Source organism: Cebidichthys violaceus, unplaced genomic scaffold (assembly GCF_023349555.1).
Source record: "Cebidichthys violaceus isolate CVI_PGR_0920_01 unplaced genomic scaffold, fCebVio1.0.p SCAF_16, whole genome shotgun sequence".
Lineage (NCBI taxonomy): Eukaryota > Metazoa > Chordata > Actinopteri > Perciformes > Stichaeidae > Cebidichthys > Cebidichthys violaceus.
The window spans coordinates 12,948,467-12,973,098 of NW_027176329.1; the positions used below are offsets into that span (position 1 = coordinate 12,948,467).

Here is a 24,632-nt window from a genome sequence, read left to right on the forward strand (position 1 = left end):
GTATGTATATGTGATATTTTTTTTCTTTTTAATGGAAAATTAATACCACAAGGACATATCTCTGCTGCATAGCCTTCTGTCATATCATGAGGAAAAAGCAGTAGTTTCGTCTTTTTTTCTAACATATAGCTGGCCTCTGCCTCTCACACTCCTTATATGGGAAAGGAATTAGTTGCGCGAACAAGGGCGGAAACGCGGCGCGGTGACAGCTGGGTAAATTTACCGACATACAGGAAGAAAAAGACGAAGCCCAGTCGTCTGCTCTGCAAGCCCACACACTCCCACGGTGACATAAACGACCAAATCACTGCTTCACCAGTTTAGCAGGTAAGTGTCATGCAGTTGTTGCGATGTGGGGTTTTAGTGCGCATTTAAAGGTTTCGATAAAGCGTGAAAAATAAGCGAAATACAAGACAGCGCGCCGACGCTTCCTTGTTACCGCTGCATTGAACCATTCAGACATTATTTATTGAAATCGGTGTGATGCTAACACCCAGTTAGCAGAAGCTGCTATGCTGTTAGCCGCAAAATATGACGCTTAACCGTTGAGTGGCACATTTTTAAATGTTTCCGTGCCGTCAACTTCTTCTTTCTGTGATAAGAGACGTCGGCTCGCTGAAATGTGGAAACTTCTTTTTTTTCTGCAGGCTTACAATAGCTGACACAGGGAGGGGTGTGTGTGTGTGTGTGTGTGTGTGTGTGTGTGTGTGTGTGTGTGTGTGTGTGTGTGTGTGTGTGTGTGTGTGTGTGTGTGTGTGTGTGTGTGTGTGTGTGTGTGTGTGTGTGTGTGTGTGTGTGTGTGTGTGTGTGTGTGTGTGTGTGTGTGTGCGCGCGTGTGTGTGTGAGGGGAAACAAAAAATCCAGGAAATGCTGAAAAACGACGGCAGACGCTCCACAACAGTGAGGGTGAAATAACGGATCCCACCCGGGCCAACTAATATCTAATCTATGTAACCGTTACATATTTAAGCCTGACTTAATGTCTTGGTCGAATATAAACCGTAACGTATCTCAGGAGTTCGGTCGTTTGTTAGCTCTCTCGTTGTCGCCGATGGTGTTTTGACACATTGTGTAAGCCCCGCAGACTGCTTCCTCAACGAGGAAGCGACCGTCTAGAACAAGATAGCGTTATTTAGGGAAACGCATGTTTACTCAAGCTGTCAAACTGTCTCCTCGGCCTCTCCTTTTTGATAAAGGCTTGACTTGTAGGTGACGGTTTGTCTATTAATGGTGGACTACATTTACCCGGGTCACAGAATTCTGCACAACACCCACCCGGCTCTGCTCAGCTAGCTAGCTTTAGCCGAGTTAGCATCTGGGGCCGTCTGATTGGGAAAACCGAGTGATCTCATTAACATCAGCGGCTTTAAACTTGATTTGTTGGAGCCCTGAGACAACCGAAGGACTGTTTGCGGAGGTTAGAGCTCACCAGCGTTGCATTGGTCGTCTTCTCTGCGACAAAGAAGATATGAACTGTGTGGTTTTGCTTTATACCATGCAAATGGACTCTCCCTTCTTTATGTCTGAACGTCTGGCCCCCAGGCAGAGAAACCCTCACACAGGCCTAATTTACTTCACTGTCCCTGCGTGCGGATGGTGCTTTATTCAGAACATTTGTGCCATATGGCCTACAAAAGTAGGTCTATGAATACAGTTGACAGGGTTTTACATGTTGGAGGAAGACCAGCAAGAGCTATAATGCAGAATAAGTCACTCTAGATGTCTGAAATTATAAATTCAAACTTCATTTGGCCAGTTTTCAAAAGGCAGCACACACCCTCTTGCAAAACAAACTACGGATCTATAGTTGGCAAATATATTATTACTTTGTTAGCTTATGCACATTCATCCCATTTCATTAAATTCCAAGGCTGCCTTACTTTCATGCTCCTTCTCCTCTGAAGTTGCCGTTAAACCCTAGTTTTGCCTTTTTTTATAGTGCTTACGTCTAAGGAACATGTAATGAAAGCCATGATTCCCTGGCTTAAATCGTTGCTCGATCTGCCCTCGCGTCTCTGAAAGTTGTTTCTTCTTTCTTGACAGTGGCATTTCCTCAATGGTCAGCACTTTGCTTGAACAAATGCAGTCACTTTACTTAAGAGCACTTTAGAAAATGTTTTCTAGCTTCTAAACTGGACTGGGTAAAGTTTGTTAGTGTCATTATAAACAGTTTGTCATATGCAGTACGTTTTGTGAAGCAACTTGTCCAGGTAGGTGCTTGTTTTTACTCCTACATAGCCTACACCTTCAGGGGCCACTCCCTTCCTGTATTGCTTATGAGTCATATCTCAGCTGAAACAAGGAAGCATAACTCTGATACCTGCAGGTATACCGTTTAGACTGTAGTGGCCCTGAACATTTAGGTCAAGGGTAGTAATGTTACGTGTCCTATGATCTAATTTTATCTCCACGCCTTGTGGAGAAATTAATATACAGCATTGTCTGAATCAATGTGGCAGAAAAAGGGAAGTTGAGACATTTGGAAACTAACTTACTCGCGCTGTAAGAGTAGTACTTTGCTGGCCATCATGAGTGATTTGGTCTTCTTGTTTTTTAATGTGACACGGTATCGCTGCCTCTCCTGCACTAGCTCCAGTCAACTTTTTGTCTTATAATAATATATTGCTGTTGAACCACTGTTGATATGGCTTTAGGGCTGATTTAATCTATAACCTGCTTCGAACAGGGACGCTTTAGGGCACCCTTATACTGCTTACAACAACATGATTAATATGGGCATCAGTAAAACATCTGAGTCATATGATAACGTTTGATACTAGTGCCATTTTAGTACTGGAGATTTGCTAACCATACTTTCTTTTTGTTTGTTTATAACATATTCTGAGAAAGAGACTTTGTTTTTCTCCAAGAACTTTCCCAAACACACTCTCTCGTATTACAACCAGGAAAGAGTCTCCAGCTTCATCACACAACAGTGGGAATGTGTGCCAACATGGAAACTGATCATTCTAACCCCTTTGAGTACATGATTAACCAACTTCAATCCAAGTCGAGCATAATATCACACACACACACACACACACACACACACACACACACACACACACACACACACACACACACACACACACACACACACAAGACGGCCGTAACCTGACGCTGCCTTCACCTGTGTGACAGAGTGCCTCCAGTCTCTGGTACTTAAACCTGGCTGACGGTGAATCGAGGCACAATGAACACTCTCACTAATGAGACCATACGAGGTAAACCTGCCGCTACAGTGTCACTTTCACTAAAGAGGGCCTAAACTAAATCTTTAGATATCTAATGATTTAAAAAGCGCTTAATATTTTTGGCTGTGATCGATCACAATGATTGCCATCTTTTTTTCGTTCTGTAAGTGCTTCCTAAGTTTAGACTTCAGCTGCTGGCCTGAAAGTTTAAAATGATGGTGTTATGAAACATAAAAGCATCTGCAAATGACATAGTTGAGGAAAACAGGCCAGGACTGCTCTCTGCAGAGAGTCAGCAGTGACTTGTAATGATCTACATACCTCAGCAGGTCCTGGCCTGCTTACCAACACACCCTTCAGTCTTTTTTGTTTCTCAACCACTCTAAAGGTGGAGTGCAACTATTTTTCTGGCATTTTTAGCCCTTTTATGTGATGGGTGACGGTGTAGGAATGGGGCCATAAACGGTTACATGACATGCACAAAGTTTTGCAAAATTGCAAATTCATATGTTAATGTTTTGTGGATCTTATTAATATTGAGAAGTATTTTTGTAGGACTTACTGGATCATTTTGCCTTTTCAGACCTCTAAAAAGAAGTCGGTAGATATCTGATCAAAAGCTGTGTGACCGATACTGCTGCAATGATTAGTCAAGCGATCAATAACGGTGTGCTGTAACTGGAAAGGATAAAATCTCTATCTGCCATCAGTGGATCTACCCATCGATGTAAGATCACTATTTTGGAGTGATGACCCAATGCTTCACCATGTTTCTCTCACAAATGTCAGCTTTTATCTAAAACAGCCTGATACCGTATTGCAGGTAGTTCCACCAAGCCTCGTAGGACTAAACCAAGCAAAAATCCAGGATCCAGAGCACAGCTGTTTGTTATCTGACCAAAGCAGCTCATTGTTAATTGCAGTATTTGCCTTCACCTTGTGTCCCAGGAGTAATTCAGTCCCCAATTAGAGGACTACTGGAACAGAAAGTACCCCTGTGTCTTGATGATGATTTAAATATACACACGGGGACAAATGCAAAAATTATATTAAATGTATCAATCAACACTGACTCTGTGAGACGCATCTGATGGATATTCATTTTCGTATTCGAATATCTAATTTTATTTTTTTACTTTTTTTTATTTTTTTACTTTTTTTTACTATCCGAATACACATTTGAATTTAGACTGTTTATTGCCCTACCCCCTTCACAGGTATGGCTGAGTTGGCGAGTCTGGTGCAGCGGCTGGAGGTGGCGGTGGGTCGCCTGGAGTCCATCTCAGGACCCGGAGGCAGCAGTGGAGATTGTCCTGGGGGAGGTAAATGATCAACTGTCATTATTATATGATTATTTCACTTGCCATGAATAAGAGGTCTGCTGAACGTGTCTATGAGTGAGATATGATGGAGTACTTCAAGGATGCATTAGTCCGATAAATCAAGTATTTACATGTAGGTACCAAAGCTGAGCCTAAAGGGAGCTTTTAGACTTTTTCTGATTTCTGAGTTCATGCAACTCTCACATCCTCAAACTATTTTTATTTCATTTGAACCTGTTTTTATTTTACAGTATAATGGTCTTTCAATATGTTTACATGCATTTTTTCCCTTCTCTGTAGCTGTGTCGGTGTTCGTGGAGGCCTATGACGCGATTATCAGCGGTCCCGTGGCTCAGTACGTCTCCCTTAGCCAGAAGATCGGGGGCGATGTCAAGACGCATGTAAGTTACAGTTTAAAAGTGGCCGTGAGGCCTTATTCAGATCTGGCATTAACATGCGTGCTGGGTGATTCTCTCATTGGTGGGCAGCTCTAACACTTCTGTTCATAGCTGGCATTAGAATACGTCTCCACATGCGTCTCAAGTGTCCGCTTGTTATCGGATGTCAACTCCCCGCTCTAAATGCAAATATACACGTACATAATTTCCGTTTGCCAAGACCAAATGCATTGTTGTTCCATCACCGGTGTCTGATAGCAGTAGTAATACCCTACATATTTGGGCACATTTTTACCTACCTAAACACATCCCAGAGGATTGCCCTAGTAGAGAGCCGGGGATGAGGGCGGGCAGGTATATAATCTGGGCAGAACACTGAAACAAAATCAGATACCTACACACTATGAAGCCATAGAAATGATTGAGTGAAGCTGTTATGCGCTGTTGTGGACAATGTGGTAGTAATCAAGTGTTTGCAGGTATTTTATTACCTTCATAATGTATCGGCGCAATGTTAACCTCTGCCACACAAGCTGTTGTGGATCAGCGCTCGCGGTGAGTAACGCAACCATATGCAGCCCAAACCACCTCCTGAATGTGATCTCTATGGGTGCATAAACACCTGTACTTAGAGCTGTCTACTTGTGATCGGATCACCCAAGATGCACGTTAACGCCAGGTCTGAACAGGGTATTAAATCCAATTATCACTGCACATCAAGTTGTCTCACTCTGACACAGCACCAAAAAGATCAGTCAGTCTGAGTTTTTACGCATTTACTACAAATGACACATATCTTAGATTACTGCTGACGATTTATTATTTTTTAATTATAAAACTTGACTGAAATTTTGAGTGCACTTTGAATGTCTGTCTTTTGTTTGTTTTGCATACTTTGTGGCTAAAAAGTCAAAAGCATGCACCAGGTTGACGGTTTGTTCTTGATTTCAGTTATGACATTACGAACTCTCTCTTCTCTTCCAGGCTGACATGATGAAGCAGGCATTCTCCAGTCAGAGACAACTCCTCGTAACCGCCTCCTCCTCCCAGAAGCCCTCTGAGGTGAGTTAAACGCAGTAATTTCTCGGCCACTTAATTGTCGTAGTTACCTAAACAGCATTGATTAATCAATTGCAACAATTTGAATAATTCATTATGCTCATTTCTTGTCTTTTAGCCTGCAGCCCCTTCACTCTTTTGTCTGTCGTGTTGTTGTTTCCCCTGGTTTCCTGCCAGAACCCTGAATGGTCCTAGTCACTGAACAGTTTAATTGAGTTCAGTCTTTCTTTAGACAGAATTAAAACAGACAGAGGTGATTTTGCTCATCTTGGTAGAGCCTGACACTCGCTTTTTGCTTTGATTTTGGCAGTTGAACTGCTTCCTTCTCGGGGCGAAAATATGGTTAGAACCCACAATTGCTGCTTGGGGATATATTTACATTTACAATTCTGCCCACTTACTGTTTTTTATATATATATATATATATATATATATATATATATATATATATATATATATATATATATTTATTCCAGCTAGATTTATGCAAAGGGTTAACAGTAGCCCTGCCACAGATAGATAGAGATAGAGAGATCTATCTATCTCTATATATCTCTAGGGAGAGAGACAGAGAGAGAGAGAGAGATAGATAGATAACAGACTTGTTCCATTGGTAGCACCCCTGCAACACTAGATGGATGTATTGTACGTGATCAGGCGGTATCACATTTAAATTATGTTCTCTATGGTAATGCATTCTTTCCATCTACTGTTGTATAGGCGCAGTGATAGCACAGGTCTATTTGTTTAGCGCAATTACTTTCCATCCCTGAGTAACAGCACTATGTTTGCACTCATTAAAAAAGAAGAAAGAAAATCAAATGTATATCTTGTGTGTTGTCTCTCTCCTGTTCAGGCAGTTTTGACGACTCTCATGCAGCCGGTGTCCAAAGCCATCCAGCAGGTGCAGGAGTTCCGCGAGCAGAACCGCAGGTCGCCACTGTTCACCCACCTTTCTGCTGTGAGCGAGAGCGTGCCTGCCCTCGGATGGGTCGCCATGGTGAGCCTGGGGATGGTAGTGGTTAACGGGCAGGAAGGGAAGCTGTTCCGAACTGGTGTGTGTGTGTGTGTGTGTGTGTGTGTGTGTGTGTGTGTGTGTGTGTGTGTGTGTGTGTGTGTGTGTGTGTGTGTGTGTGTGTGTGTGTGTGTGTGTGTGTGTGTGTGTGTGTGTGTGTGTGTGTGGGTGGGTGGGTGGGTGGGTGGGTGGGTGGGTAAATGAGTGTATAATAGCTGGAAACAAGCCGCTCTTTGATTCTGTCATCACTGTCTGGTGAGCGACAGTTTCTTGGCTGAAACACGGCAGCCAGCAACAAAGCATTCATTCTTTGGAGTTGAGAACATACAATACTACTCATATTTGTATGCTAAATATGAAGCTCGAGACAGCAGCTGGTTTGCTTAGCTTAGCATAAAGACTGCATACAGTTAGCATGGCTCTGTCCAATGGAAACTTCCTACCAGCAACTGTAGTTAACATACTACATAATTCAGACAAAATACACAGCGTAAAGGGCGTGCTTTTTTTTTTCCTCCCTTCTTCCAGTCTTTATTCACAGATACTCATCTCACACTCTTTTGTATTTCCCAAAAAGTCAAACATTTCAATAAATCTCAGTTTAGACATGGACGCATTTGTGTTTACCTTTTTTTTTCTTTGTGTCCCAGGCTCCTAAACCAGGCCCCTATGTTAAAGAGATGCTGGATGCTGCCATGTTCTACACCAACCGTGTGCTCAAGGATTTCAAGGAAAAGTCAGTCAAGCGATATTATCCTCTGCAGTTAAGCTGGCCACACATTCATTTTTTATGTAACATTAAAATGTAACTAAAATGGTCAGATGGATTTTCTTATGCTTCCAAGCAACATGCTCAACCCATCTGTCTTCCATCTTGCCTTCCTCCAGGCTCCTTTTTTTTTTTCCTGTTAAGTTCTATGGAGTCAGCAGTGACACGCTGACGCATGCTACTGCCAGACTTCCTGTGTTTTGACCTGAAATTCAAACTCATGTGTTGATGAGCAGAGTTAGTTACAGTCAAGTTAGAACCGAGACGTTAATGAGACTAAAATCACCCAGTTTATGCTGAGCAGTTACACAACAGTTTTTATTCAAATGAGTCTAATGCTGTATACAAATACAAGACATCGGAGCAAAACTTTATACCGTGTGAGATCTGGACTTGGTAGTTAATCTGGGTTAGAAAATGTTGTATTTTAAGTAGTTAATCTGCTTTTTGTTTCTGTGTTGAGGTTCTCATGCATTGTTTTCCTGTGGGACACAGAACAGTAAATTGCTAGAGGAGGAGAAAGAAACAAAATGCTGAGATTTGAGTAGACTGTTTCCGTCTCTTCCTCACAGGGACAAGACACATTTGGACTGGGTGAAGGCCTACGTCTCCATCTGGACTGAGCTGCAAAACTACATCAAACAGCACCACACAACCGGGCTGACCTGGAGCAAGAGCGTGAGTCTCATCAGATAAATCCTCTAAAGAGCCAACGAGAGCAAATTTATCGAGCCTCTTACTCCCACTTAGTGTAAGAGTAACCTTTTTAAAAGCCGCTGTAAAGTGCTCAAATTATTAATCGCATATGTTCTTGGCATAAAGAACCAGTTGAACCTTTTTAAGTCCCGCCCCTCTTCGCTCTGCTCCAATAAGCAAGCTTGAAACTTGTCAGAACCTCGGTCAACTTTCCCCTTTCCTGTTATACTTGGATATACTACGTCTGTTCAAAGGTAGCATTGCTATGGAAGTCACATTATGACTTCACAATCGTCTCATTACATTGTGTGTGTGTAGTCACAGCTACTTGGTGTTGATTTTGGCGGTCCCTGTGAACAAAAAGCGGTAGTGTTTCTGAGTCACTTTAAAAGAAAAAGAACAAATTGTACTGCAGCTGAAACTGACGCTAGTAGAGGAGCTACGACAGAGAAATCATCTCGGAAGAATAGCATGGACAATGCAAACAATGAAGAAGTCAAAGCCAGCTCTATATTTCTATTTTTTGCCACCTGATCAAATGTTAAATTCAATCAGTAAGTTAAAACTGCACTATTCTGAGTTGTAAATCAGCTAACATACTATCCAGTGAGATGTTTTATTATTAGGTGTAATATTTAACGTCTCAGGTTTGCTCCTAACCTCTCTTTGCTGCAGACATCCAGGATCTACTGGTAACCAACTAAGAGTATTTTTAAGTCGTATAACCATTAAAAGCATTTATTCTTATGTTTCCAAGGGGAACAAGTGGAGAATTTTTACTGATTTCACGGATATCTGGTTATGATTTCTTTTAATTGTTACTTTTTCTAAGTATAGAACATGTCTGTTGACTCATGCTGTGACATTAGAGGGCCTCAGTTGCAGCGTTTCTGATGTTCTGTCCACCTCAGGGTGCCATAGCCTCAGCCTCTGCAGCTCCTCCCAGGGCTCCTGCTGGTGGATGTCCTCCCCCACCTCCCCCTGGGCCTCCTCCTCCTTCCGTGGACTTGAGCGGATCGTCTGGCGGCGATGACAACCGTAACGCTTTGTTCGCCTCCATCAACCAGGGGTCGAACATCACCAGCGGTAGGTGACGAGCATCGGAGGAGCTGCTGTTTCTTTATTCTTTCTTTCCTATCTGTTCATGCACTAGATTTTAGTTTAATCTTTAACAATTCATATCAAATTGTAGTTCAATTTCCGTTTTCTTAAAGGTGTTAAGTATTTGAGTTAGAGGTAGTACATTTCCTTTTTGAATTTTAGTGACATACAAATTAAGTTGAACTGCACTTAGTGGCTCAGAAACCAAATATTACAGACAAATTCATGAGTGAGGATTTTGAAACATGTCATACTGCAGGACTTACGATGCGTTTCCCCTCTTTTTGTGACGTATCAAGGCCTGAAGCGTGTGAGCGACGACCAGAAGACCCACAAGAATCCTTCGCTGAGGAGTACGAATGCTCCAATACGTACTGGACCAAAACCTTTCGCCTCCCCGACTCCCCGATCTGCTGCGTTGGCCACCCAGAGCCCTAAGCAGCCCCCGGTGTTTGAGCTGGACGGGAAGAAGTGGAAAGTAGTAAGTTGTTGGTTCACTCTCACTTAAAAGGAATGGATAGATTTGTTTATGCAGCAGGCTGTCGGACTACCAGAATGAGTCATTGAACCAGAATTAGCTCTGTTTTTTAATAGCTAGCCTTTTATAGTAACTTCATCTCATATTCTCTTATCAACTCTTTTTCTCTTCTTGCTGTCTGCAGGAGAACCAAGAGGGAGTGCAGGACCTGGTGATCAACGACACTGAGCTGAAACAAGTTGTTTATGCTTACAAGTGTAACCAGAGCTGCCTGCAGGTCAAGAACAAAATCAACTCCATCACTATAGGTGAGGACAAAACTGGTCAGAATCTTCTCAGCCAGAGGTTATAGATAAATACATCTGCATAGAAATCCTCACTTGTAACTTCAGAACTGTGATAGTTGTCTGTACATCTATTGGTACATTGCAAACAGCATGGGTGAGTCTGCATACTTTTAATGGTGCCAATTTCCAAAAATGCCAACAAATATAGGCTTTAAAAACCAGTGAGAGAGTGTGAGAGAGAGAGTGAGAGAGAGAGTGATCCACACTTTAACCAATAAGTTCAGCTGATTTGGATTATAAAATGATATTTTGTGTAGTACAGAATATCTTTTAAAAAAAATACTTTAATCTGCATGTGATTGTAATAGTTTGTGAAGATAAATCATAAAAGTAAATTTCTCAATAGTTTATTTAATTAAGACTATAATAATAAAAACAAAAAATGGAAAAAACAAAGGTTTAACCAATTACACATCTTTGACTGGCTTTGTTTCTTAAGCATTTGTCAACTCGCTCATTTAGCTTGAAAATACCAGTAAGAATATCCAAAAATAGTCAAATGTATGTGATGGTTGGTAGAAGAGGTCATATTTATTTACCAAAAGTTCCACGACATGTGGACGTCTGAGCTCTAAATGTTTGTTTCTCTCCATCAGACAACTGTAAGAAACTGGGCCTGGTGTTTGATGATGTCGTGGGCATCGTAGAGATCATCAACTGCAGGGATGTCAAGATCCAGGTGTGTTGCTGTGTAATAACAAAGTGCTGTATTTCTTTCTTTTTTCTTTTTAAAAAGCTTATAATGGCCACGAGGAATCATCTTTGGCAAACTCGCTCAGCAGACTGTATTGTGATGTGGATATTTAAGTCCTGCCTGCTGGTTTTGATGCATTTCACATTTGTATTGTCTGTCAGTCTTCAGCTGTTTTTTTTTTTTTTTTTTTTTTGCTAAGCATTGATGCATTTTCACCATGTAGTTGTAGACTGCATGCTGCTCAGATTTTGGCGACACAGAGCAGTGCAGAGAAATGTGTCCCATCAGATACAGCAGAACTGAATACTGCTTCTCTTACCAACATGCTGTTAATCAGCAGCTATTACATTATTTTTTTGTTGTTGTTTTGTTTCCAGGTCATGGGTAAGGTCCCCACTATCTCCATCAACAAGACTGACGGCTGCCATGTCTACCTGAGCAAAGACTCAATGAGCTGCGAGATCGTCAGCGCCAAGAGCTCAGAGATGAACATCCTGGTGCCCAAAGGAGACGGAGATTTTGTGAGTATCTTTTTTAACGAATATTTAAAAGGAGAAGTCTGGTGCTAGTCTAGATTTGTTTTGTTACTGTCCACAAATCCCATGAAAAGACCAAAAGCAACAATGAATTGATCGACTAACGAGAATCGTCTTTGCATCCAAAGCCTGATACTTGGACATGGATTTAAACGTGACTTCTCTCCTATCTCTTAGACGGAGCTCCCTGTTCCTGAGCAGTTCAAGACCGTCTGGGACGGCAAGAAGCTCGTTACCACGTCAACAGAGATCGCCGGATAGACGCGGGCAGCAAATTAAATGGCCGCCCCGTCCTCAGTACCATCCCCACCCCTTTTTTTGCAAACGCCTTCCTGGCTGATCGACCGCTCCACCAGCTAACTCTCACACTGTAGACTTGAGATTTGGACCTCATGTGTTATACCTCCCCTCCCTCCTTTTTATCAGCCAATCACATCTTAAAGCTGTCCCCTTCCATCAGCCAATGAGAGGACTGCTCACTTTTATCTGGAGCGAAATCCTCCAGCCAATCAGCAGGGAGTGGCTTGTCATTCAAATAGTTTTTTCCTGTGAGCCAGAGAGCACTTTTCCAAAACATTCACGAGTTTTGCCAATAGCTGGGATGCTCTGTACAATGTTAAGTATCTATGGATAATGCTAAGCTAAATTTAACACGTAGAATAGCCAACATGAGAACAGGCATATTGATTCCTCTGCAAGCCAATCAGGCGCTACTATCAGGAGGCTTCAGGCTATCGTTTCTCCTCTTCCTGGTCAGGAGGGTTTCTGTTCCATTATATGCAATCCACTGGTGAAGCACTTGTCAAACAAAGAGGATAATGGCATCCATATCACCTCCGCTGATGTTGACTATAATAATATTAACATTCATAGTGGATAATAATATGAAAAAAAATTAAGAAAAGTCAGCACTCTCAGAGCACATAAATAGGAGTAAAAATGAGTTGTGTGCACATCATGAAACTCCATCTAGATGATGTTGGAACAGTTGGAATAGCAGGAAGATGTTCATTCCATGTGCTTTCCCTTTAACCCGCACATAGGACATTCCCGAGTATTAAAAAACATTCCATGTAAAAGGAGGCATGTAAGAAAATGTTTGCGATAAAGAGCAAAGAGATGTTGATACACTGTGGAAGAGAGAGACTGAAGACACCCCAGTCTCTAGATTCATCTCTTTAGACATTAACAATTACCGAATAGTCTTAAAATATTAGCCATCGGCGTCTCTCCACTCGCTCATTGCTCACGTCGACACTCTCTGGTTATCTTCAGCTGTAGAAGCTCTTCGCTGAATTTTCTTTTATGTTGTCTCTTCTTTTTTTTTTTACCTCTAATTCTTTTTGGGTCCAAAAATCTGAATTCTACTCATTAGTACTGGAGACATCATTAAAAAATGTTGCAATAAAAATAAAGTCTCTTGCCTTTATTGGATTCAAACTGTAATGCATACAGAGGCATTTAAATGATGTACATTAGAACAAAATAATTTACTTTAAAAGTCTCAATTTCTGACAATTTGACCTCATTAGAACACCCAACAGTGGAAATAGCCGTGTTAGCAATGCAGTTCAACAAATTAGCTGCTAAAATCACAAAACATCCACATCCTAAAAGTGATCAGTGCAAAAGGAATGAATTCTGTGCTTTCTGCATCCCAGCACAAGTTGTCAAGCTTTTATTATTGATTGGCATTATATTGCTCCTGAAACAAAATGGTTATTGTAGTCTGATATTATATATATATATATACTCCGAGATGACTGAAGTGTTTTAGTGCAAATAAGGGAGCAGGTTTGCATTGAACCACTCTCTACTGAACTGCAGGTGGTCTCCTTCGGATGCCAGGAAAGCTAGCTTTCCAGCTTTTTCCATTGCTGCCAGGCCCAGGCGGTCCTGTGTGTGGAGACGCGACAGTCAGGTTTACATCCTCACAAACTCATCAGTTTCCACCACACACATTAACTGTGAAAGAGCAAGGATTATATGACAAACTATAAATTATGAGTATATACAGCAGTTAAATTAGCCCCACCTTTACCAGCTGCAACATTAAAGTGATGCACACAATGTGTAATCTATTTATAAATGTTATAGAATTAAAAATAAGAAATTTTCCATTGTGCTTCATGTATATTTTGACCTGCATTAGAGCACTTTTAGACTAGTTTTTTTTAACTTTGAAAGATTTGAGTACTTCTTCCACTACTGCAATCCTCACGCTATCAGCTGCATTTCCTCATGAGTATATAAACACCGTTACCTCTTTGTAGAGAGCGCTCTCCTGCAGAGTTTCAGTCTCTTTGGCCTGGCCGCTTATCAGGAAGCCGAACCACTACAGCAAAAAATCACAAGACGATTTGTGATGCAGCTTTTGTATATTCAGTGAAACAGTCGTGTGTGTGTGTGTGTGTGTGTGTGTGTGTGTGTGTGTGTGTGTGTGTGTGTGTGTGTGTGTGTGTGTGTGTGTGTGTGTGTGTGTGTGTGTGTGTGTGTGTGTGTGTGTGTGTGTGTGTGTGTGTGTGTGTGTGTGTGTGTGTGTGTGTGTGTTCAGTACCTCTGTATCAACGGGATCCACTACTGTGTCCTGCAGGAACTTGACCATGACGAACTTGTCCAGCAACTGAAGATTCTTCCTGTACGTCTCATTTACAGCCTTAAAAAAATAAATAAAATATTTTAGAATAATATGAAAAATCTGATTATGGCCAACTAGATTCAGACTACAAACATTTAAATATGATTGTGCAGCAACGTTTACAAGGAGTTTGTACAACGTAATGTATGAACCTGAAAATGAGCGTGTTATGTCCCCTTTAAACAGGCGCTTATTTTGTCAAACTACTTTCAAGAATAAAACCTATTCTCCCACAATAGCAAGCTAACTGTAATGAATTGTGCATCAATGCAAACTGCATTTGCTCTCAGACTCTCTGAAGTGCATACTGACCCTCTCCTGGTTGATGTCGGCCAGGAAGAGGCTGTGCTTCTTGTACAGGTCGTCGTTTAAGGGGTCGTGCCAGTACTGGGCCTGCACCAGGCTGATAACCACAAACACAACATCCAGTCAGTGCTGCAGGACAACAGTCTGCTTAGAGGTGACGCTAGTCACACAATATCAAGGCTACTGAACATCACTGGGCGATAAACATTCGTTCAGGGAGGGAAGGGAAGAAACGCACTGTTTTTGAACCAAGTCGGTGTAAGCGCCACTGTTCAGAGCATGGCGTATCATGTCACAGATGTGGGAGCTCTCTCCGGGACACTTGGGCAGCCCGTACACTCCTGAGGATTTAAAAAACACACAGTACTTGTCAAGACAGTTTGTAATGATTTATGATCACACTCTATACTAAGTTGAAGCCTCATTGCCAGCAAGTCAAACAAAAAGACCAAAACCATCTCTTCCACTCTTAATGACAATGCTTTGTGTCTGTGGCCCTCAAAACCAAGACCCATTTGTTCCAAGTGAAGATGACAATCTTTAAAAAACTAGTCACAGATTTAAGTTCAATTTCTAAAAAAGAAGGGTGACAGAAATTCTTGAACAGTTGGGCGCTGTAGTTTTTCCACAAATGTGATTAATGTTAGAGTAAATAGCGCATTTCCCAGGGAGTATTTTCAACCGCGGAAAAATACACATTATGGTGCTCTAGTGAGTATTTACGGCAGCAGGACGGTGTATTTGGAGTTGAAAATAAACTACAGCGCCCACATTCATGATGATGAAGGAACATGTCATCCAGTGCAACAGTGAGGCTCATTGATGCGTTTTTAATCGTGGCGTTTCGGTGTTCCATAATGTTACCTTGGTGCTGGCCCCCAACGGAGATCAGGTTTTTCATTGGTGGAGAGGGACAGCGCTGAGCCACAGCTCTTCTGTGGAGAGAGGAAGCAGAAAGAATCAACGGATGCTTACTCATTCTTGCCAGGAGACAATAAACAGACAACATGCTCAAACAGAAGACGCCACCTGACAATGAAGCCCAGGACTTGTAGCTCAACAGTTCATATTCACCATTCTCTGAGACATTGGTATTTAAAAAAAAAAAAAAAAAGTATTTCATTCACTCTGCAGGAAAATCAGGCAAGAAGGGAAACTACACAAGCACATAATTTGTCCAATTTCTACACATACACATAACGAAACCATTCAGCATCCAGAACAGTAGTTACATACAGAAATTGTGCCCCCTGGGAGAAGCCCATGGCATTGTATCCTCCCTTCAACTTTGGGTCCTGGGCCAGCTGACTGCACACCATGGACACCTGCTCATTCACATCCATGAAAAAGCCATTTTCTGTGTCCTGCAGGAGGAGAAACATGAAAAGCTCAAAGCATGACAGGCAGATTAAAAGAAGTAAAACGAGCACCGTCTTCAAGGAGAAGAGCTGAGAGATAAAGTCTCGGTGTTACGAGGGATCAAAGCAGAGTCGTGCTGGTTTGCTATGAATATTAACACTGGGAAATGACATAGAGGAGTTGTAAAAGAGCTACTCCCCTGATGTAACTCGTGCCACCGCCACTGCAAATATCACACAATAGGAATCCTTGCACGTCATGTGGATGTATCAATCGCAGCTGCTGTATTGCTGTGTGGTTCACATGCGCCATTCTTGGCTCAACATGTCAACATGTCGTACTGTGTGTTAGCGCAAGAGGAAAAAGGAGAATGGCAGGAAACAAATGTATGTACCTTTACAGAAATTGCATAATTGGTTACGTTTGGAGTTACGGAACTTATAGTAGTTGCCTTTTAGCTCGAGAAACAACATTACAAAAAATAATTATATTATATTATATGGATGGTGCATATATAATATGGAGCTCTGGAATTTCACATTACAAAATACATGCGCAGAACAGAAAAAGAAAAGAAAAGTCAATGTAATATTAAAAAGATTCATTGCAATAATGAAAATTGGTTAACTGAATTTATTCTCAAAATTATTATATCATTTATTTATTTAATTTATTTGTAGCATCACCGTGACTGTGTGTGTGAGTGTGCAATTATGTCAGAGTATACCATGTGCTCTGTATTTCATATGTCATGGATCCAAGTCAGAGCTTTAGTTATTGTGGCCACTGTGTATTGTTGGTGTTGTTGAAGCTTTATTTGTGTATTGAAAAGCACAATAAAATAGAAAATAGAGCAGATCCTATTTTTCCCCAGCAACGTAACCATTTTGGAATTAAGAAGCAACTAGAGACAAATTAACAGGTTCCTTCATGAGTCTTTCTGTGTAAAAAAATACCTGAACGACATTCTTCCCGATCATCAGCGAGAGCACGTAAATGCCAGAGATCTCCTCCTCAATCATCTTCTTTATCGCCCCCATGCTGAGCGGGTTACAACAGCTGTCGCCTGGAGGACACGTAAATATTTACTTTGTTGTCATTTAAACCATTTCGCTAAAACGTGGCTCACTTTACAATGCTGATGTGTGTAGAACATGTGGTGTATGTTAAAACCAAGTCTGTGTAGCCAAAGCCTGATGTATTCATCTGTGCCTTAACGTTCTACATGTGTCCAAAAATACACTAAACGTATAAAATGAGCCACACTGCTGCACTGGGTGACGTGTCATTACCATGTACATACATCCTTCAGCTGTCGTCACAAGAGCAACAAGTGTATTAATACGCCGCTGAAAATAGTCCCCCCAAAACGCACTATTTATTCCTGTTTGAATAATTGTTTGCGTTTGTCTTTTCATTGGATATATTTGACAGGAAAAAAATACATAAAACAACAGCAGTCTAATCAAAGGGGATGTGCATAAACACAAGCGCTTTTTTTTCTGAAATGTATGGCTTACAATAACATCTGCTAAACATATAAAACACAGACACCTGGTTGTTGAAGGAGAAGAGAAAGTGCTTCAGGATTTCTTTCACTTCCCCTGACTGTATTTCCCCAACCAGCATGCAACAAAAATGAGCATCCTTCCAGTTATAAGTGTAACGTGTGCATTATGTAGTTCAGAAAATGTCATCACAGTTAACGATGTTAAAGTAATAAATAGTTATAGTCCTCAAAAACGGGTTTGTTCATAATTTCCATTAGATAACTCCCTTGAGGTAAATGTCATGGCTTTTTTTTTTTTCCAGTAGAAGGACGGGCCGCACTGTCACTCACCCATCCCATGCCACAGCACCAGTGGTACGGTCCCGTTGTTGGAGTTATAAACTGGGCTGCCAGCGGCCAGCATCACTGGACCAGCCAGGAGGAAACACAGGAGGGCCGCTGTCATCCTGGATCCTGAAACAAACACACAGGGGGTCAAAGTGTGCATCGGTGTGTTGCGAAATACATATTTACCTTTTCTCCTTCTTCACTTTGTACTTTTTATCAAGACATAACTCTGCAAGACTTGAACAGCTAGAGCATCACAGATGAACTTAACCACACTTACCCAGGTGGTTTATTTTCTGCACATGTATTCAAACTTAAACTTAAAAAATCCAATGGCACATTATAAACACGTAATCCCTTGTTCAATTTAAACATTTATACAGATTATTATCTTACTTATATTGCTACCTTTCATCTTATAACATATCTCAAGTCCCATACATGCAATATATTGTATTTCACAAATATATCTCTATATTAATACAGACAAACACTAAGCACCATTATTTAATTAATTAATCAGTGTGGTGTACACTGTTAACAGTGCTGCTATTTACCACACCACTTTCACTTCATCTTGCAAATACATATGCTCCCCATATGCTCTGCATAGTTTTTTTTATTTTATCTGGATTGCTGTCCTTGTGCTGCTGCTGCAACAACCAAATTCTCCTCGTGGGGATCAATCAAAGTTTAACTTATCGTATTATTAAAAGATTTTAGTTTTATGCTTCATACTTTTCATTAAGCATTCGCCTAAAAATAGGCTTTTGTATGCAGTTTTTGTCAACCTTGTCACTTGTATTGTTCTCTGTTTGTCCTAATAATATATATCAATATAAAGTTAGACGCATAAATACAATAACAATGGCAGTCAGCCTGCGCAGCTTCAGAAACAGTCAGGTGAAAAACAGACGAAGCTGAATCACTTCCTGCTTTCTACAATGGCTTCAAGTTATTACGACTGTACGCAGACTGTCTCAGGTGTATCAGCAAAACAACAAAGCTGAAAAAATGAATTAACCCAAAAACAGTGCTAAGACAAATATACTTTTAATCAGTGCAGTCAGTTAGCTCGAACGAGCTAACAAACGTTAACTAATAAAGGAGGTTCACAAGAAATTAATCAATTACTAGATGCATTCTGAAACGTGCAGTTGCAGATTTAAGCAATGGATAATGTTACAATCAAACTAATACTTAAAAAAGCATATACAGCCTAATTAATGTTCAAAAACAGTATACCGGTAACGTTGAATGTTCAAAAACATTACTCACTGTTAGTGTTCTTCCTGATTCTGTTGTGGTGTCGGTTTGTCACGTGACTTTGCTTTGAGCGTACAGCCAATCAGATTTCAGAGGCGGAAATGACTAACTTGTGAGTCGTCTTGTTGTAGTAATCCTGTCTGTTTTCTAGTCTGAATTATTGATATCTTTTCCGATATTATGGTTATTTAACCTCTTGGTAACGTTTGTCTTGAATCCCGGGCGGTGACGTGGCATTTTAACGTATAGACACTGCGCTTACAGCTGCTAGCTAATTAGCTAGCCATGCTAGCTCGTTGTGAAAATCAACAACATTCCTGTAGGGATTGTTTAGCCACTTAGAGAAAAGACTGAAAACGGACGGCTTTAAAGGAAAGTGTAACTAAGTAACAGAGGCAGCAGGCGTGGTAGTAAAGTACAGGATGTCAATTCAGTACGAGGAGCCTACGTTACCAGGGAGTTACGATGTTGTGGGGTCATTTCCTAAAAGTTTCGGCTACGGGGTGGAGGAGGCAGACATGGAGGAGAGCTCCACTTCAGCTGACAAACCGAGGATACTGCTGATGGGACTGAGGCGGAGTGGCAAGTCCTCTATTCAGAAGGTAAACTACCTAAAACACACCACCACAGAGGTCGCTTAATCACACCTCTTAAGGACTAGGAGATATATCAATGCATAGCTGTTTATTAGGTTAACCTGCCCAGAGCTAAAACAGCAGTCCTCCTAAACATCCCTCCTTTACGAAGGATTAGATAGTTTTTATAGAAACTGTTGATTCAATGGCATTACCATTTTAGAGGCTGTAGTTGTGTTGCTGTGAAGAGACATTTACATTATGTGCAATGATAAAATACAACTTCACTAATCCCAAAGGAAATTCTAGTCAGTGTAATATATATATTATAGTGCAAATCTTTGTCATAGTGGGAATGGTGGTATGGTAAAACCAGCAGTCCAGGACTGGACTGCTGTAAAACCAGCAGTCCAGAGTAGTACTTTTGTAAATTCAGATTCCCATATCCAGTGCTCAATCTACAAACATACCATGTAGAGAATTAAATGCTGAGAGGTGTTTTCTAATCTGTAATCTGCCTCCATTGATTACCGGGGTGGTTAAAATATTAGAAACACTTCTCAGTATGTCCTGATAAAGTTCACTGCAACTCAAACTACAGCGACCAAAATGACAGTAAAATGTAATCACCTCTAAAGCTGCGCTTGATAATGTTCATTAAGTCAGGCTTTATGGCAGGACTGTTGCATTAGTTTTTGTTTAGCCGTACTTGATAAACTGGCAACTGAACTGACTGTAATCATGACTTAATGAGCGTTGTCAAGCTCAGCTTTATAACGACTATTATAAGACTTTTCTTCTTTATGATCTGTGATCAGCATACATTGTCAACAGCAATGTCTCTTTCCACTTCCTACATGAAACTGCTTACAACAAGGTTTGTGGATTATCTTCAGTAACCGCTTCGTGATTTCTGGAAAGAGACATTACTGTTAAGATTATTTTTTTTATGGTGCTTTGAGCACAAGCGAGTTCCATATAGTTCCATTGTATTGGAGAGAAGGCAGACATCACTATGGTTGATATCTCCAATGCTTGGCAACTCATAAAAACAATCTAGATTGATAAATAGCACTGCAGGCAAGAGGAAAGATGGTTTTTTTTGTTTTGGGAAGAACTGTTCCATTAAAGAAACATGAACAAAAGGGGGGAACTTCCGGAACAGCATGGCTGGACAGACGGACATGAAATAGTGAATAATCCTCCTGCTCCTCTGACCAGGTTGTTTTCCACAAGATGTCTCCCAATGAAACGCTGTTTCTCGAGAGCACCAACAAAATCTACAAGGACGACATCTCCGGCACCTCCTTCGTCAACTTCCAGATCTGGGACTTTCCTGGCCAGGTGGACTTCTTCGACCCCTCGTTTGACAGTGAGATGATCTTCAACGGGGCCGGCGCTTTGATCTTTGTCATCGATGCTCAGGTAGGATGACATCAGTTAAAACTCAAGAAGAAGAAGACCGTAGTTTTTAAAAGGCTGTGCAAGATGAAGTAACACGTGACCTTTGCCTTCTTGTTAGGATGACTACGTCGAGGCCCTCGGGCGCTTACATCTCACCGTATCCAGAGCCTACAAAGTGAATCCAGACATCAACTTTGAGGTGTTCATCCACAAAGTAGACGGTCTGTCAGACGACCACAAAATCGAGACACAAAGGGACATTCATCAGAGGGCCAACGACGATCTGGCAGACGCCAGCCTGGAGAAGCTTCACCTCAGGTGAGTCTGTGACACGTCTGCACAGGTTAGATACTCAAGCTGCAAGATTTAGAGGCAGATCACCCCTAGAAACATTAACAACAACAGCGTTGACTGAGCTAACGGTGTTCACCAGAGGGTGAATTGGAGGGTGGGCGCTACGCTTTTGTGATGAAGCGGTAGGTCGGTGCGGCGTCATCAGCTGTAACCGCCGTATGAGCGTGTTGCAGAGCGGCGGCCGTGAGCTAACCAGTGTGGCACGCTCACATGCACTAAAAGGCACGCGCAGCCTGCTTGACTATGTCAACAAAGCAGAGAGAAGCTCAGATTACAAACGCACTCAGAGGGAGAGCAACTTCCTAGAAATTACTCCACTTCATCTTTACACATGATAGTTATTTGATGCTATATTAATGCTCTGAATATCGTATAGAGAACCTTTTTAAAGAGCACTTATCAATGTTTTTTATGTTTTAATATCGTGTGTGAAAACTGTGTGTAATGAAAGGCGTTACTAATTGTTATTATCACCCAACTCCTCCCTTTCCCTTGCTTTGTGGTAATAACTTTCACTTCCCTCAAGTGGTCAAAAAATGCAACTTTCAAATGAACCCCAATATTGTATCAAGCTGTTTCTAAGGGTTGTTTTTAGTCAACCTTATTACAGGAAGTCTATTGGTGAAGTCAGACATTTCAGGGAAAGCGTTAAGTCTCTATTCTATCACCGTGAAACGGTTGGATTAGTATATTGTTTCATCTTGCAGTGTTATAGCCGAGACTCATTTGTTGACACAATGTATTTGCAGTGTGCTAACTCTCCTCTCCTACTTTCACTCCTCAGCTTCTACCTGACCAGCATCTACGACCACTCCATATTCGAGGCCTTCAGTAAAGTCGTCCAGAAGCTCCTTCCTCAGTTACCAACGTTGGAGAACCTTTTGAACATTTTCATATCGGTATGTTTTTGTTACGTTTAATAACAGGGAAAAAAAATAGTCTCCACAGCGTGTCTTTTTTTTTTGTACCGTCTCTTGTTAACGTCCTTCGTGTTTTGCAGCACTCTGGGATCGAGAAAGCCTTCCTGTTTGATGTCGTTAGCAAGATTTACATCGCCACAGACAGCTCTCCTGTGGACATGCAGTCCTACGAACTCTGCTGTGATATGATAGACGTTGTCATCGATGTCTCCTACATTTACGGGTGAGAAGAATTATATTTGTTTTAAGTGTTGGCAGTGGTCGCATCCTTTGGTTGAAAGGTTTGAAGGTGCCTCTCTGTCTTCTCCTCCGTGACAGGCTGATGGAGGACGGCAGTGGCTGTGCCTATGACAAGGAGTCTATGGCTATCATCAAGCTCAACAACACCACAGTGCTTTATTTGAAAGAGGTCACAAAGTTCCTCGTGCTCGTCTGCATCCTCAGAGAGGAGAGCTTTGAGAGGAAAGGTGGGTAGCTTTTGTTTTTATAAACAGTTGAGTTGGCACCAGTAGACCGGGGTTTGATTACACAGGACGTCCTCAATGTGTGATTGAAGCGTGAAGCTGCCAACTCTAAAGTGTCTAAAGTTAAAAAAGTAGGTTTGAGCTGCAGTTTTAACATCCAGTCTAAGCTGGCAAAACTTTAATAGCACCTATCTTTTACGTAGCAAGATCTCCTATCACATTTCAAATGAAATGCTTTAAATTACTTCTTTGTCCTCTTCGCAGGATTGATAGAGTACAACTTCCATTGTTTCCGAAAAGCCATCCACGAAGTGTTTGAAGTTGGCTCCCCGCCACAAGACGTCCGCTCCCCCAGAAACCACCGGATGGGCCTAAAGTACGCCGGGCTGAATGGCAGTGCTGTTTAAAGGGCAAGAGGTGTGTGTGTGTGTGTGTGTGTGTGTGTGTGTGTGTGTGTGTGTGTGTGTGTGTGTGTGTGTGTGAGATTCTTCAGTTTACCTTAAGAGCAGCGAGGCTGTGTGACGTGGAGAGATCACATGACAGCACACATGCCTCCTGTCAAACACATGTTGCCTTACTGTGTGCAGCTGAATGTGAATCAGTTAGAACTGATGAACTGAGCTTATGCCAAAAAAAAAAAAAAATCGTGGTTCTTTCTTTCTGCACATTTATCGGTATTGAAATGTCAGCTGTGTTTACCTTCTTGGCCAGTTACTTGTGTGTACTCTGCAACATTTAAACATACGCCTAAGGGTCTTCTGATCCAGTATAAGCACTTATTGTCAATATGAACAAAAAGCTCAGTTGACTGAAGCTCAAACTGAATTTCCATAAACTAAAATTAACAGAATGAACTTCTTTCATGGTCTTGCTCATTTAACTTTGAAATGTTGAGTTTTGTAAGTGGATCTAATAGCCAGTATGAAAACGAAAGCACAGTGTTTGTTCTACTGTGTTTTCTGTTGATAATGAATCATGTGACCAGCGGCCGGAGCTCTGCTCAGGATCCCTGTCAGACCAGCACTGCCAGTTACACCATTAGAGCCTTGGTTTAATAACAGCATGTTGGTCCTAATGGACTCCGGGAATAACGGATGATGCTTTTCACTCTGACGAACCTGCCGCGTCTGATGACGCTCGACTTTTTTTGTAGCTTGTGATGAACGTTTTGACCAAATTTACTCCATAGGGATTCTGTTTGCAGCGGTTTGTTTTGCTTTTTGGTGCAAGCCGTGAATAATATTTTAGAGATTTGTAATTATTGTACATATTTCTTTAATAAAATATGTTTCCTATTTTTCCTGAGTCAGTTATGAACTTTCTTTGCTCATAATTAGTGTCTCACAAGTTAAGAAAGTTGTTAATATAATAAGATAAATGTAAACCAAATAAGATATGTCATAGTTTTGAGAGTTTGTTAAAGATTTTGTATAATTAGATATACTTGGTCATAGCTATGAGATACTTTATCATAAATATTAGATATGGTAGTTAAATATTAACGTTTTATTAATTATTATTGCTTTATTTCTGCCAATTATAATGTATTATCTCATAACCATGAGATAATGTCATCATTTCATATCCTTATTTAGTGAAAGTATCTTATATATGTGAGATAGAAAGAATTGTGAGAAACTGAAAAGATTCGGAATTTGTTAAATTTGAGGAAATATAATCTCATAACCCTTACAGTTTGGCTCAGTGTCTCATCATTTTTGAGAGTTTCTTAAATTTATGAGATACAAAGTCATATTTGTAAGGCACTATCTCACAATTATGAGATACACACATTTTTTTATCATAAAGTGTCTCTCATAATTCTGGGACAGTTTCTCATAAGGTATGTAGATAATTACAAAAGCATTATGAGACATGAGGTTAGATAAAAGTCCATCAT

At 41.0% G+C, this 24,632-nt stretch overlaps 3 protein-coding genes across 5 annotated transcripts; 2 read left to right on the plus strand and 1 right to left on the minus strand.

Annotated features, from left to right (window-relative positions):
- The first annotated feature begins 219 nt into the window (after positions 1 to 219).
- Positions 220 to 12,473, plus strand: cap1 (CAP, adenylate cyclase-associated protein 1 (yeast)). 2 transcript variants are annotated; one of them, XM_068711325.1, is made up of 13 exons: positions 220 to 327; positions 4,412 to 4,516; positions 4,817 to 4,917; positions 5,899 to 5,976; positions 6,830 to 6,973; positions 7,639 to 7,724; positions 8,330 to 8,435; positions 9,365 to 9,539; positions 9,854 to 10,035; positions 10,217 to 10,340; positions 10,976 to 11,058; positions 11,451 to 11,594; positions 11,787 to 12,473. In XM_068711325.1, the coding sequence occupies exons 2-13, from the start codon at positions 4,414 to 4,416 to the stop codon at positions 11,868 to 11,870; spliced, it is 1,410 nt and encodes a 469-aa protein (XP_068567426.1). In that variant the 5' UTR covers positions 220 to 327; positions 4,412 to 4,413; the 3' UTR covers positions 11,871 to 12,473. The 2 variants fall into 2 exon arrangements, with proteins under 2 accessions (XP_068567426.1, XP_068567424.1); XM_068711323.1 differs by lacking the exon at positions 220 to 327 and adding an exon at positions 3,048 to 3,224.
- A 547-nt stretch (positions 12,474 to 13,020) lies between these two features.
- On the minus strand, positions 13,021 to 19,119 carry ppt1 (palmitoyl-protein thioesterase 1 (ceroid-lipofuscinosis, neuronal 1, infantile)). 2 transcript variants are annotated; one of them, XM_068711327.1, is made up of 10 exons: positions 19,028 to 19,119; positions 17,753 to 17,875; positions 16,869 to 16,978; positions 15,790 to 15,917; positions 15,418 to 15,488; positions 14,792 to 14,894; positions 14,560 to 14,650; positions 14,167 to 14,265; positions 13,873 to 13,944; positions 13,021 to 13,505 (listed from the first exon to the last, which is right to left on the minus strand). In XM_068711327.1, exons 2-10 carry the CDS (start codon positions 17,865 to 17,867, stop codon positions 13,383 to 13,385), a joined length of 912 nt encoding a protein of 303 aa, XP_068567428.1. In that variant the 5' UTR covers positions 17,868 to 17,875; positions 19,028 to 19,119; the 3' UTR covers positions 13,021 to 13,382. The 2 variants fall into 2 exon arrangements, with proteins under 2 accessions (XP_068567428.1, XP_068567429.1); XM_068711328.1 differs by lacking the exon at positions 19,028 to 19,119 and adding an exon at positions 18,995 to 19,018.
- Positions 19,120 to 19,121: 2 nt separating this feature from the next.
- On the plus strand, positions 19,122 to 24,030 carry rragcb (Ras-related GTP binding Cb). The gene is made up of 7 exons (XM_068711326.1): positions 19,122 to 19,617; positions 20,812 to 21,015; positions 21,113 to 21,312; positions 22,133 to 22,247; positions 22,349 to 22,491; positions 22,587 to 22,735; positions 22,997 to 24,030. Exons 1-7 carry the CDS (start codon positions 19,438 to 19,440, stop codon positions 23,137 to 23,139), a joined length of 1,134 nt encoding a protein of 377 aa, XP_068567427.1. The 5' UTR covers positions 19,122 to 19,437; the 3' UTR covers positions 23,140 to 24,030.
- Positions 24,031 to 24,632: the final 602 nt, after the last annotated feature.